The sequence below is a fragment of the Aquarana catesbeiana genome, linkage group LG13, assembly GCF_042186555.1.
Source record: "Aquarana catesbeiana isolate 2022-GZ linkage group LG13, ASM4218655v1, whole genome shotgun sequence".
Classification (NCBI taxonomy): Eukaryota; Metazoa; Chordata; class Amphibia; order Anura; family Ranidae; genus Aquarana; species Aquarana catesbeiana.
The window spans coordinates 8,825,483-8,837,813 of NC_133336.1; the positions used below are offsets into that span (position 1 = coordinate 8,825,483).

Sequence of the window (12,331 nt, forward strand, 5' to 3'; positions counted from 1 at the left end):
CAGGATGGACGTCCCAACTCGCAGTGGAAGCCTGAATCGCGCAGGGAGATCATCTGAGAGACATAACCTCTCTCTCAGGTCTGGTCTCTTTACTCCCTCATGGCTGACTGACTTTTACCTCAGGACACAAAATTGAGTCTTTTACTTTCCTGTCAGCAAAGCCTGCTGGGATTTATATTTTTCCCTGTATACCGGTCTATGGGGCCATTTTGTGTGGGAACTGCATGTCCCAGAATCCATTGCAGCTCTCCCTGCAGTTCAGTACAGTCTCTCCCATTGGCTGTAACTGTGCCTTTAATTGGTTTTCTTCCGGCCAATAGGGGCACAAGAGAGGCTGCTGAATGCACAGCTCTGTGTGTCAGCTCACATTACATTAATTCAGTCAGTGAAAACAGGAAGAAGAGGGGGGGGGGAATCCCCCTTGCTCAGCCTGGCAGGCAACTCTCCCTAATTCAAGCTAGAAAGCCTGTGTACATTGTTTCAGCCAGCTTGGCAGGATTGCGGGTTATAGAGTGACACACCCGCTACAATAACTTGAATGGTTATGTTATCAGGGGGAGAGAGCGAGTAAGTTACCAAAAGAAATATAGAAGTAGGCTTATCAATCTAAGCAAGTAAATGAGCAGAAGATAAACTATTATTACCCTTTTATGTAATGGCTGCTGTATAAAATGGTCGCTACCAGACTCTCCTAAGATGGCTTTTACTGGTCGTAGTTACCTTACCAAAATGGTGTCTAGCTATGCTGGAGCTGTGTCCTGGTGTCACTGAGGGGTCAGATGATGGGACATCTCAGAGTATCTCTTTCTGATGTTCAGATGATGTGTGATGATGTATCTGATGATCCCAGAGGATTAGGGGGACCACATTTCCAAACTGCCATTCAGGAACAATTTTGCCAAGGACCGAGTGATTTGTTAGGTGAATGGCTGGTTTTAGCATCATATTATTTATTTATTTTTTTCCCAATAATTTTCTTTTATTTTATTGAAAAGTAAAAAGCATTTACAGGTATTTTAAACATCAGTTAAACAAAAAGGAGTTATAAAGCTATATATTACCGTTACATAGAAAAACAATCACTCAAACACTGAATTATTCAAGGTGGGGGATTAGAACCCGCCCTATGTTTCCATTTGAATTAAGGAGTGGCAGAGAACAATGACTCAAGGGGTCCTCTTACAGGCGCCGTGTACAGCTGATTTATTCTCTATTTCGCTTCGGCTATTTCCGCCGGCTCCTACTGCGCAGGCGCTGCGCCTGCGCAGTAGAGGGGAGTCCTTATCCGCCGAGAGGAACTTTCTCGGCAGAACACCGGCAAAATATTAGTAAATGTCAGGCAACGTAAAAGCATTTGCATAGGTTGAACGGGCGCACCTCTAGACTTTTTTTTTTTTTTTTTTAACGCTGGTTCACTTTGTGCGGCTCTAATGAAATGTCGGTCCAGCAATACGCATAAGAGTTCATTGATAAAAACAGCATCGGTTGAAGTTTGGATTTGCAGATATAGGGGCTGATTTAGGAAGCATTTGCGCCATGACTTGCGGTGCACGCCGATGCGCAAATTAAATTTTACGTATTTACAAAGCATTTGCACTGGTAACACAGCGCGATCCCCCATTTACTATTCTCTTCCCGGGGCTCGGGAAGAGGTGATCTATACGCCACTATAGACCTGGTGCACGGCATCTTTATCTTCAAATTTAAACAAGCTGGAAGTGCCAATAATATGGGGGTGATGTGGGGTGATGTGGGGAAGTGTAGTACTAACTGGCCAAGTCACAAATATGGCCAAAATAGAATGAGAAAGTGACTTTCTCTGAACAAGCCGGCAGCGCCGGCAAATACATTTAAACTGCGGGAGGTGAATTTATACACTGCGCATGCTCAAACGGCATTTGTGCTTGTTCAAATACTTTAGTTCAGTGTGCCAGTGTCTTGCCGAGAAAGTTCCCCCGGCGGATAAGGACCCCCCCTGTACTGCGCAAGCGCAGCGCTTGCGCAGTCCAAACTACTAGGAGCCGCCGAAGATAGCCGAAGATGAAAATATTCAATCAGCTGTACACGGCGCCTGCGCCCTAGGTCCAGGTTCAAGCCCCACCATCCAAGTGCCGAGTGCAGCGAGGCCGTGCCCGAAGCGTGGCGAGCGAGGGGTCCTCTTACAGGCGCCGTGTACAGCTGATTTATTCTCTATTTCGCTTCGGCTATTTCCGCCGGCTCCTACTGCGCAGGCGCTGCGCCTGCACAGTAGAGGGGGGTCCTTATCCGCCGAGAGGAACTTTCTCGGCAGAACACCGGCAAAATATTAGTAAATGTCAGGCAACGTAAATGCATTTGCATAGGTTGAACGGGCGCACCTCTAGACTTTTTTATTTTTTTTTTAACGCTGGTTCACTTTGTGCGGCTCTAATGAAATGTCGGTCCAGCAATACGCATAAGAGTTCATTGATAAAAACAGCATTAAGAAAACAAACAAAATTCTGAAAAAAAAATGCATGGGGTTCCCCCGAAATTCAATACCAGGCCTTTCAGGTCTAGTATGGATATTAAGGGGAACCTCGCACCCAAAAAAAAAATGGCGTGAGGTCCCCCGAAAAATCCATACCAGGCCCTTCAAGTCTGGTATGGATATTAAGGGGAACCCCGTGCCAAATTTTTTTTTAAAAATGGCGTGGGGTCCCCCTAAAAATCCATGCCAGACCCTTATCCGAGTACGCAAAAGAGGGGGGGGAGAGTGCCCCCCCTCCTGAACCGTACCAGGCCACATGCCCCCAACATTGGGAGGGTGCTTTGGGGTCCCCCCAAAGCACCTTGTCCCCATGTTGATGAGGACAAGGGCCTCATCCCCACAACCCTTGGCCGGTGGTTGTGGGGGTCTGCGGGCAGGGGGCTTATCGGAATCTGGAAGCCCCCTTTAACAAGGGGACCCCCAGATCCCAGCCCTCCCCCCTGTGTGAAATGGTAAGGGGGTACAAAAGTACCCCTACCATTTCACAAAAAACTGTCAAAAATGTTAAAAATGACAAGAGACCGTTTTTGACAATTCCTTTATTTAAATCCTTCTATCTTCTTTCTTCCTTCATCTTCTATCTTCCTTCGGTTTCTTCCTCCATCTTCTTCTTCTGGTTCTTCCTTCTGGTTCTTCCATGCCATCATGGATGCAGAGTGGCCCGAGGAGAAGAAGATAAGAAGATGCCGCAGAGGAAGATGCCAGACAAGAACACCGGAGGAAGAACCAGAAGAATAATAAGAAGATGGAGGAAGAAACTGAAGGAAGATAGAAGAAAGAAGATAGAAGAAAGAAGAAGCATTTAAATAAAGGAATTGTCAAAAACTGTCTCTTGTCATTTTTAACATTTTTGACAGTTTTTTTGTGAGGGCATGTGGCCTGGTACGGTTCAGGAGGGGGGGCGCTCTCTCGTCCCCCCCACTTTTCCTGCGGCCTGCCAGGTTGCGTGCTTGGATAAGGGTCTGGTATGGATTTTTGGGGGGACCCCACGCCATTTTTAAAAAAAAATTGGCGCGGGGTTCCCCTTAACCACTAAGCCACCGCCCACCGTCATATGACGGCTGGACGAGGCTTCTGTTATTCTGGGAGGACGTCATATGATGTCCTCGCCTTCCCGAGCCACTAGGGGGCGCGCACGCGCCGTGTCACTCGGGACCCGGTGCGCGTGCCCGGCGGCCGCGATGTCCGCCGGGCACCCGCGATTGCCGGGTAACACAGCAGGAGCGTGGATCTGTGCATGGAAACACAGATCCACGTCCTGTCAGAGAGGAGAGGAGACCGATGGCTTGTCCCTTGTACATAGGGACAGCGATCGGTCACCTCCCCCAGTCAGTCCCCTCCCCCCACAGTTAGAATCACCTCCTTAGGTAATACATTAACCCCTCGAGCGCCCCCTAGTGTTAACCCCTTCCCTGCCAGTCACATTTACACAGTAATCAATGCAATTTTATAGCATTGATCGCTGTATAAATGTGAATGGTCCCAAAAATGTGTCAAAAGTGTCCGATGTGTCCGCCGCAATATCGCAGTCACAATAAAAATTGCAGATCGCCGCCATTACTAGTAAAAAATAAATAAATAATAAAAATGCTATAAATCTATCCCGTATTTTGTAGACGCTATAACTTTTGCACAAACCAATCAATATACGCTTATCGCAATTTTTTTTTACCAAAAATATGTAGAAGAATACGTATCGGCCTAAACTGAGGAAAAAATTTGTTAAAAAAAAAAAAAAAAATTGGATATTTATTATAGCAAAAAGTAAAAAATATTGTGTTTTTTCAAAATTGTCCCTCTTCTTTTGTTTATAGCGCAAGAAATAAAAACCGCAGAGGTGATCAAATACCACCAAAAGAAAGCTCTATTTGTGGGAAAAAAATGATAAAAATTTAATTAAGGTGCAGTGTAACATGACCGCGCAATTGTCATTCAAAGTGCGACAGCGCTGAAAACTGAAAAATGGCTTGGGCAGGAAGGGGGTGTACGTGCCCTGTATTGAGGTGGTTAAATTCCATACCAGACCTGGAGGGTCTGGTATAGATTTTGAGGGGGACCCTATGCCATTTTTTTTTTTTTAATTTTGGCTGGGGTTCCCCTTAATATCCATACCAGACCTGAAGGGCCTGGTTTGGAATTCAGGGAGACCACCACATTTTTTTTTTTTTTAATTTTGGTTCGGGGTTTCCCTGTGGGGAATTCCCATGTTGTTTTTATCAATGAACTTTTATGTGTATTGTCGGACTGGCAATTAATTAATAGCCGTGAGTAGTTTTAAAAGACTTTTTTTCCTTTGAAATGTAATTTTGCTGTCAGACTGTTCTAAACACGGGAAACATGCGCCCCTTTACAGGCATACTATAGACACCCCCCAGATATGAAATTTAAAGGAATATTACACTTTTATTTTTTCACATTAAGCATTATCAAAATCACTGCTCCCGAAAAAACTGCCGTTTTTAAAACTTTTTTTTTGCATTGATTCATGTCCCCTGGGGGAGGACCCAGGTCCCCAAACACTTTTTATGACAATAACTTGCATACAAGCCTTTAAAATGAGCACTTTTGATTATTCATGTTCGTGTCCCATAGACTTTAACGGTGTTTGCGTGTTCAAACAAATTTTTTGCCTGTTCGCAAGTTCTGGTGCGAACCAAACAGGGGGGTGTTCGGCTCATCCCTAATTGCCGGACCGACATTTATAGCCGCGAGTAGTTATAAATAACTTTTATTCCTTAAGGGCCAGTTCACACCACATGCAGTCCAGTGCGTTTTTTTTTCTGCATCAAAAACGCACGGAAAGTAGGTTATATGGTTTTCAATGGCATAGTTCACACCAGTGCTTGCAGTTCCAGTGCGTTTCCAGTTCCCAAAAAAGAAGTAGAACATGCTACTTTTTTTATGCACTGGACTGTACTGGCACGCTGTAAAATGCACCAAAAACGCACTGCAACACACTTGTCTTTATTTAAGGTTAAGAAAAAAGAGGGGGGGAAAGCGCTGGACTGCATCAAAAATGCACCAAAAACGCACTGGAACGCATAAAAAAAATGCATGCAGAAAAGCACCTGGAATGCATCCGGACTGTGTTTCTATGGTGTGATCTTGCCCTTAGGGCCCTTAGGGCCAGTTCACAACATAGAAATGCAGTCCGGACGCATTCCAGGTGCTTTTCTGCATGCACGTTTTTGATGCATTCCAGTGCGTTTTTGATGCGGTCCAGTGCTTTTTTCCCCCCTCTTTTTTCTTAACCTTAAATAAGGACAAGTGCGTTCCAGTGCATTTTTGATGCTTTTTACAGCTTTCCAGTACAGTCCAGTGCAGAAAAAATGCAGCATGTTCTACTTCTACTGGAACTGGAACGCATTGGAACGGCAAGCACTGGTGTGAACTATGCCATTGCACACCATATAACCAAATTTCCATGCATTTTTGATGCATAAAATATGCATTGGACTGCATTGGTGTGAACTGGCCCTTAAGCAATTTGGCATTTTTATAGGCATTTATCCTTGTTTTGTTTTTGGGGTTGTCCAATTGGTGACATTGATATATATCCCTTAGGGTGGGACCCGGCCCCATACTCATTTTAAGGACCCGGCCCCATACTCATTTTAAGGCCAATAACTAGAAGATAAGCCAGCCAAGTGGGGACTAGTAAAATTGCCAAGTCAGTTCCCTTAGACTGCAATGGTATTTGTTGTATAACTTTTGCACATTAGGCTCTTTAGTTGCCCCCCTGGACTGGGGGGTGTTTTGTTCCATCTGTAATTTTGGTGCATGCTGGATGATGTGCTTAATTTTGGACAGTGGGGTGGCTTATTTTGTGCTAGCTGCATTTGGGTTGTTCTGGGCATGCTCAGGGACTTTGTTTTTTTTTGGTGGTGCTTTGTGTGTGAACAGCACTTGGATGTTTCTAGGCATGCTCAGAGTGTGTTTTTTGGGTTAGTAATTAAAGGACATCCTTAACAGGTGTACCCACTTTGAAGTTCAGTCTCTACATTGGGTGAACTTGCATTTTGTGTGTTTAATGGACTGTCCATGTGTTTGCAATTGCCTCATTAGCACACAAAACGGAAAATTGTATACTCACCTTTCCGTAATTTTCCTTTCCTGTTGCATCTTCCTGGCAGCATACACTTTGGGTTGTGACTCCGCCCCCACAACCTGATAAGACCACATAGCTATAAATTGATGGGAAGGCACCCAACCCAGTATTCTCTGTATATATATATATATATATATATATATATATATCACCTCAGAAGGGTGGGCGATTGTATGCTGTCATGAAGATGCGACAGGAAAGGAAAATTACGGAAAGGTGAGTATACAATTTTCCATTTTCCTGTCGCATCATGGCAGCATACACTTTGGGGAGTAACTCGCCAGACTGGGAATGCAAAGTAGGTTTATTGACAAGGAATAGAAGAGTTGGCCTGTATAATGGCCTTCCCGAAATCTACTACTGATAGGCGCGCAGAATCCACTTTATAATGGGATATAAAGGTGTTTCTGAAAGACCAGGTGGCCGCTCTACAAATGGTTTCCGCTGAGACTCTACAGTAGGCTGCCCACGAAGTAGCCACTACCCTGGTAGAGTGCACTCTTAAGCCTTAAGGAATCCCTTAAGGAATCTGTAAGGTGCTCAAGGAGTAGGCCTTCTTGATAGCTTTTACCAACCATGAGGCGATGGTACGGGCTGATGCCGCTTGGCCTTTTTTTAAACCCGTGTGGGATGATTAGGAGGTTTTCCGATTTTCTGAATGGCTTGGTTGCTGACAGATATTGCAAAATATGTTTTCGAGTGGGGAAAAAAGGCTCTTTGGATAAAACTTCCAAGACAGTTGAGAGATCCCAGGCTGGAAATGAAGGCTTCCTAGGGGGCCTTAGTTTTAGACAGGCCCTTTGGAATTGAACAACAAGTGGATTAAGGGCCCACTTGACTCCTGTCAAGGCAGAGATGGCTGATACTTGCACCTTCAGGGTGCTGGACCCAAGACCTTTCTCCAGGCCTGACTGGAGGAACTCGAGAACTTGCGACACTGAAGGAGAAGTGTCCCAACCTTGCTCATGGGCAAAGGAAACAAACTTTTCCCAGATCCTTCTGTAGGTGTTATTCATGGTAGACTTCCTAGCCTGGAGTAGAGTATCCACTACTTTCTGAGAGCAGCCTTGGTCTAGGAATCTAGACCTCTCAGCCTCCAGGCCGTTAGATGTAACTTCTCCGGGTTCGGGTGAAGCAGCTGACCCTGAGCCAGTAAGTCTGAGATACCGGGAGTGGGTCTGCTGTGTTCAACTGTAGTAGGGTAGTGAACCAAGGCCTCCGTGGCCAAAAGGGAATCACAGCCACCACTAGAGCTGCAGAACGCTTGAGCCTCAGAAGGAACTTGGCTATGAGAGGAGTTGGTGGAAAAATGTAGCCTAGACGGAAGTTCCAGGGGTGTTGGAGACAATCCGTTCCCTCCGCTGAAGGAAAGGGAATCCTGGACAAAAACCTCTGGCACTTCGCGTTTGCTGGTGTTTCTGCGAGGTCTATGTCCGGAGGATCCCAGGTCTGGGATATGAGGGTGAATGCTTGGGAGCTCAGAGACCACTCGTTGTTGGAAATAAAGGTTCTGCTGAGTGAATCCGCCAGGAGATTCTGAACGCCAGGAATGTAAGCCGCCCTCAGATCCAGAAGGTTCAGTTGAGCCCATTGCATCACCGGGCGGACCTCCTGCATTATAGAGATGCTCCTGGTGCCCCCCTGCCTGTTGATGTAGGCTACTGCCACTTTGTTGTCCATCTTTAGGAGAACTTGTTTCCCTCTCAGAAAGGTGCTGAAGGCCGAGAGGGCCTGAAAGGCTGCCTTCATCTCCAGTACGTTCGAGACAGAGTCCTGAGTTCTGAAATGCCAGCGGCCCTGAGCCGCGTAATGTAGATAGTGCGCCCCCCAACCTTCCAGGCTGGCATCTGAAGTCACTAACTCCTGATGGGGGGTGACTATCTGTTTGGATACCCTGAGGTTGCAAGGACACGTCCACCACTGCAGTGATAGACTGGCCTCCTCCGAGATGTAAATCGGTTGGGACATGGACGAACTGTCCCACTGGCACAGGAAAGAGGTTTGAAGGGGTCTCAAATTCCATTGCGCCCACCGGACCATTGGGATGGTTGCCGACAGAGAGCCTAGAAGACTAAAGCATGCTCTGGCTGGTAAGGATGGTGCAGAGATTGATTTTCTTACTCTCTGAATTAATGGAGGTATTTTCTCCAGTGGCAGCTCCACTGTATTTGCTCAGGTATCCAGTTCGGTCCCTAGAAAGACCATCCTTTGGGTGGGCTGGATGTTGCTCTTTCCCCAATTTATTATCCATCCCAAATGCTTTAGTGTGGAAACTAGGATTTCCCTGTGTTGCATGAGGGATTCCTGACTGTTTGAGAGGAGGAGGATGTCGTCCAGGTAGTGGTGGACCCTTAGACCTTTTTCTCTCAAGGAGGCTGTGATGGAGGTGAAGGGGGGTGCTCTAAGCTATGATGGAGTTGAAGGGGGGTGCTGTAAGCTGTGATGGAGGTGAAGGGGGTGCTGTGATGGAGGTGAAGGGGGTGCTGTGATGGAGGTGAAGGGGGTGCTGTGATGGAGGTGAAGGGGGTGCTATAAGCTATGATGAAGGTGAAGATGGGGTGCTCTGATGGGGGTGAAGGGAGTGCTGTGATGGAGGTAAAGGGAGGTGCTGTGATAGAGGTGAAGGGGGTGTTTTCATGAAGGTGAAGGGGGGTTCTGTGATGGAGGAGAAGGGGGTTGCTGTGATGGAGGAGAAGGGGGTGCCATAAGCTGTGATGGAGGTGAAGGGGGTGCAGTAAGCTGTGATAGAGGTGAAGGGGGGTGCTGTGAGCTGTGATGGAGGTGAAGGGGGGTGCTGTGATGGAGGTGAAGAATTTCAGGGAGTGTAAATTGTACTCTGAGTTTCACAAGGGGAAATCAGAGGCTCAATGTAACAAAGATTTGTGGTATGGTGAAGGGGGGTTGCTGTAATGGAGTTGAAGGGGGTGCTGTGATGGAAGTGAAGGGGGGTGCTGCGATGGAGGTGAAGGGTGTTTCTGTAAGCTGTGATGGGGGTGAAGGAGGGTGCGGTGATGGAGGTGAAGGGGGGTGCTGTAAGCTGTGATGGAGGTGAAGAGGGGTGCTGTAAGCTGTGATGGATGTGAAGGGGGGTGCTGCGATGGAGGTGAAGGTTGTGCTGTAAGCTGTGATGGAATTGAAAGGAGGGTGCTCTAAGCTATGATGGAGTTGAAGGGGGGGTGCTGTAAGCTGTGATGGAGGTGAAGGGGGTGCTGTGATGGAGGTGAAGGGGGTGCTGTGAAGGAGGTGAAGAATTTCAGGGAGTGTGAATTGTACTCTGATGTTCACAAGGGGAAATCAGGGGCTCAATGTAACAAAGATTTGTGGTATGGTGAAGGGGGGTTGCTGTAATGGTGGTGAAGGGGGGTTGCTGTAATGGTGGTGAAGGGGGGTTGCTGTAATGGTGGTGAAGGGGGCTTGCTGTAATGGTGGTGAAGGGGGTGCTGTGATGGAGGTGAAGGGGGTGCTGTGATAGAAGTGAAGGGGGGTCCCGTGACCACGTCTGATAGTGATGAAACGACGTAGGGAGGAGGAGCCACGTCCTGACGTCACCGCTGTTCGTCTAGTCCCGGAAGACACGGGCTGTTCCGAAGCCGGCCGGCTTACATGAATCTGTTTGCTGTTTTTTCATCAGCTTATTGTAAGTGTGCATTCGCTTTTCAAAATGTAATAAATCTTAAAGGACTTTACGCTATGTGGAGCACTTTATGTGTTTTCTTTCTTGGGAATACACCATCTTGCTGTGACTGATGCTATGGATCCCCATGGACGCTGAGACATTTGGTGCCTGCCTGTGAGATCCCTGGCTGGGGTGCAGCCATCTGCTTATCGTGGTCCCCTGTAACAAGTGACCGTAGCCTTCTGGTAAGCGGCAGTGTTTGTCTGAGGTGGAGGTTTCATCAACGCACTTGGCACTATAAGAATATTTGCATCACTCATCACTGAGGAAATCTTTTTCACTTTATGGACTCTTTTTTCATTTAAACTCACTATTTATTTTTCATGTTGATTTACTGTATAGACTTTTTTCTAAATTATTTATGTTTGCATGTTTTTTTGATGTAAAGATGCACAATCTCTGCACTTAGTAGTGAGGTACCATTCATGTTTGCACGCCGTATGATTGACAGGTGCACAATCTTTGTATATGACATCGAGGCATTTATGTCATCAGTATTTGTTGGCATTTAATGTTTGTAGTTTTTCACCCATTCCAGTTTTCAGGGGGAGGGTATAGCCAGGCAGGATCAGCCAGGTATTTCAGGTGATACGGGGGTCCAAATGACACAACACAATCACTGTGCTGTATAACATGCTTTAAGGGAACAGGATCAATATTTAATTTTTTTTGGTTAGCAAACGCTTTAATACCGAAATAATTATCACCGTGTTTTTAAGCATGTATGACACTTTCCATAAGAGGTTTGTGTACACAAAGATGACAATATTGAGGTGTATACACTTTTAACATTGTTCTTCAATTTCCTGGAGTTTTTTTTAAATGATCTGATATGAATAACTCCAACAAAGAGAAATGAGTTCCATTCATGTAGAGAATAGTTACATTCATTCCTGGGGGAGAAATTCATTTTCTTCTGGTAACATTCTTCTCCTCTTCTACAGCTTGTGGGATAATCAACTGACAGACAGTTCCTGCCCCCACCTGGCATTTGGAATAAGAAATAACCGGACACTGAGGAGACTGAACCTGTCTGAGAACAATCTGGGGGGTCCTCATTTCAGGGATCTGATAGAAGCTCTGACAACAAGCCAGATAGAGGAATTAGAGTGAGTATAACAGGACTTACTGAGACAATAATATTCTGGGACAGTTTTATATCTAAACCACATAAATAATATAGAAATATGATAATGTCATCAAAATCCACCTTTAGGCTCCATAAATATCCAATCATAGACTGTTTTCTAATTCTTAGATCTTATCACACTGTTATCAGCGGAGAAATAATCCTTTCTTAACCCCTTCAAACCCACCCTCTGTATATAAACATACATCCAGCTTGTTCCCAGTGCTGGGAGAATGTTTATGAACATTTAAACTTCACAGCTGCACCCCCCCTCTGGGGATTGATCTCTAGGATCTCTATGGGGGTTTCAGACTGCTTTGGGGGGCTGGAAGATTTGATCAATAATCACTGAGTGGTGCTTGATTAACCCTTTCACTGCCATCACAGCCACAATATTGTTTTTTATTTTTGCCACAGCATTTATAGATTCCTGTAGAAGTGATCTGAGAGGTTGGAATAAGGATAGGGGTTGGTGCTGCGCTGTTCTAAACAGAGTGAAAAAATGTGCTGCTAAAGGTAGTAGTACAAATGTAAGTAGAATAAATAGATGGTATAAATAAGCATAATAATCCAAAATATAGAAATCTCACAAAACTTCTATCAGACAATACCTGCAATGTGATATAGCACAGTATTAAGTGAAAATGACAAAGTGCAACGTGCAAGAGTAACACAAAAATACATGTATAAAATATACAGTATATCCCAAAATCTGCATAAACTGTGCAACTAAGCAAAAAAATGGGCATGAACAGCAATATTAAGCTTCTTGTTGCATAAACTGTACAAATAAGCAAAAATGTGCAAAAACAGCAATATTGGTCTTCCTGTGCAAAAGTGCAAAAAAAAGGTTGTGCAAAATACAAGCAATGTGCAACATGCACGAAGATGCATAGACTGTAAACAGTT

At 45.4% G+C, this 12,331-nt stretch overlaps 1 protein-coding gene across 1 annotated transcript in view; it reads left to right on the forward strand.

Moving 5' to 3' along the window:
- Positions 1–11,406, forward strand: part of LOC141117581 (uncharacterized) — a 1,161,887-nt gene extending 1,150,481 nt beyond the window's left edge. Inside the window, exon 21 of the mRNA XM_073610493.1 lies at positions 11,238–11,406. Within this exon, the coding sequence (XP_073466594.1) occupies positions 11,238–11,406 (169 nt within the window). The remainder of the gene's footprint in view (positions 1–11,237) is intronic.
- Positions 11,407–12,331: the final 925 nt, after the last annotated feature.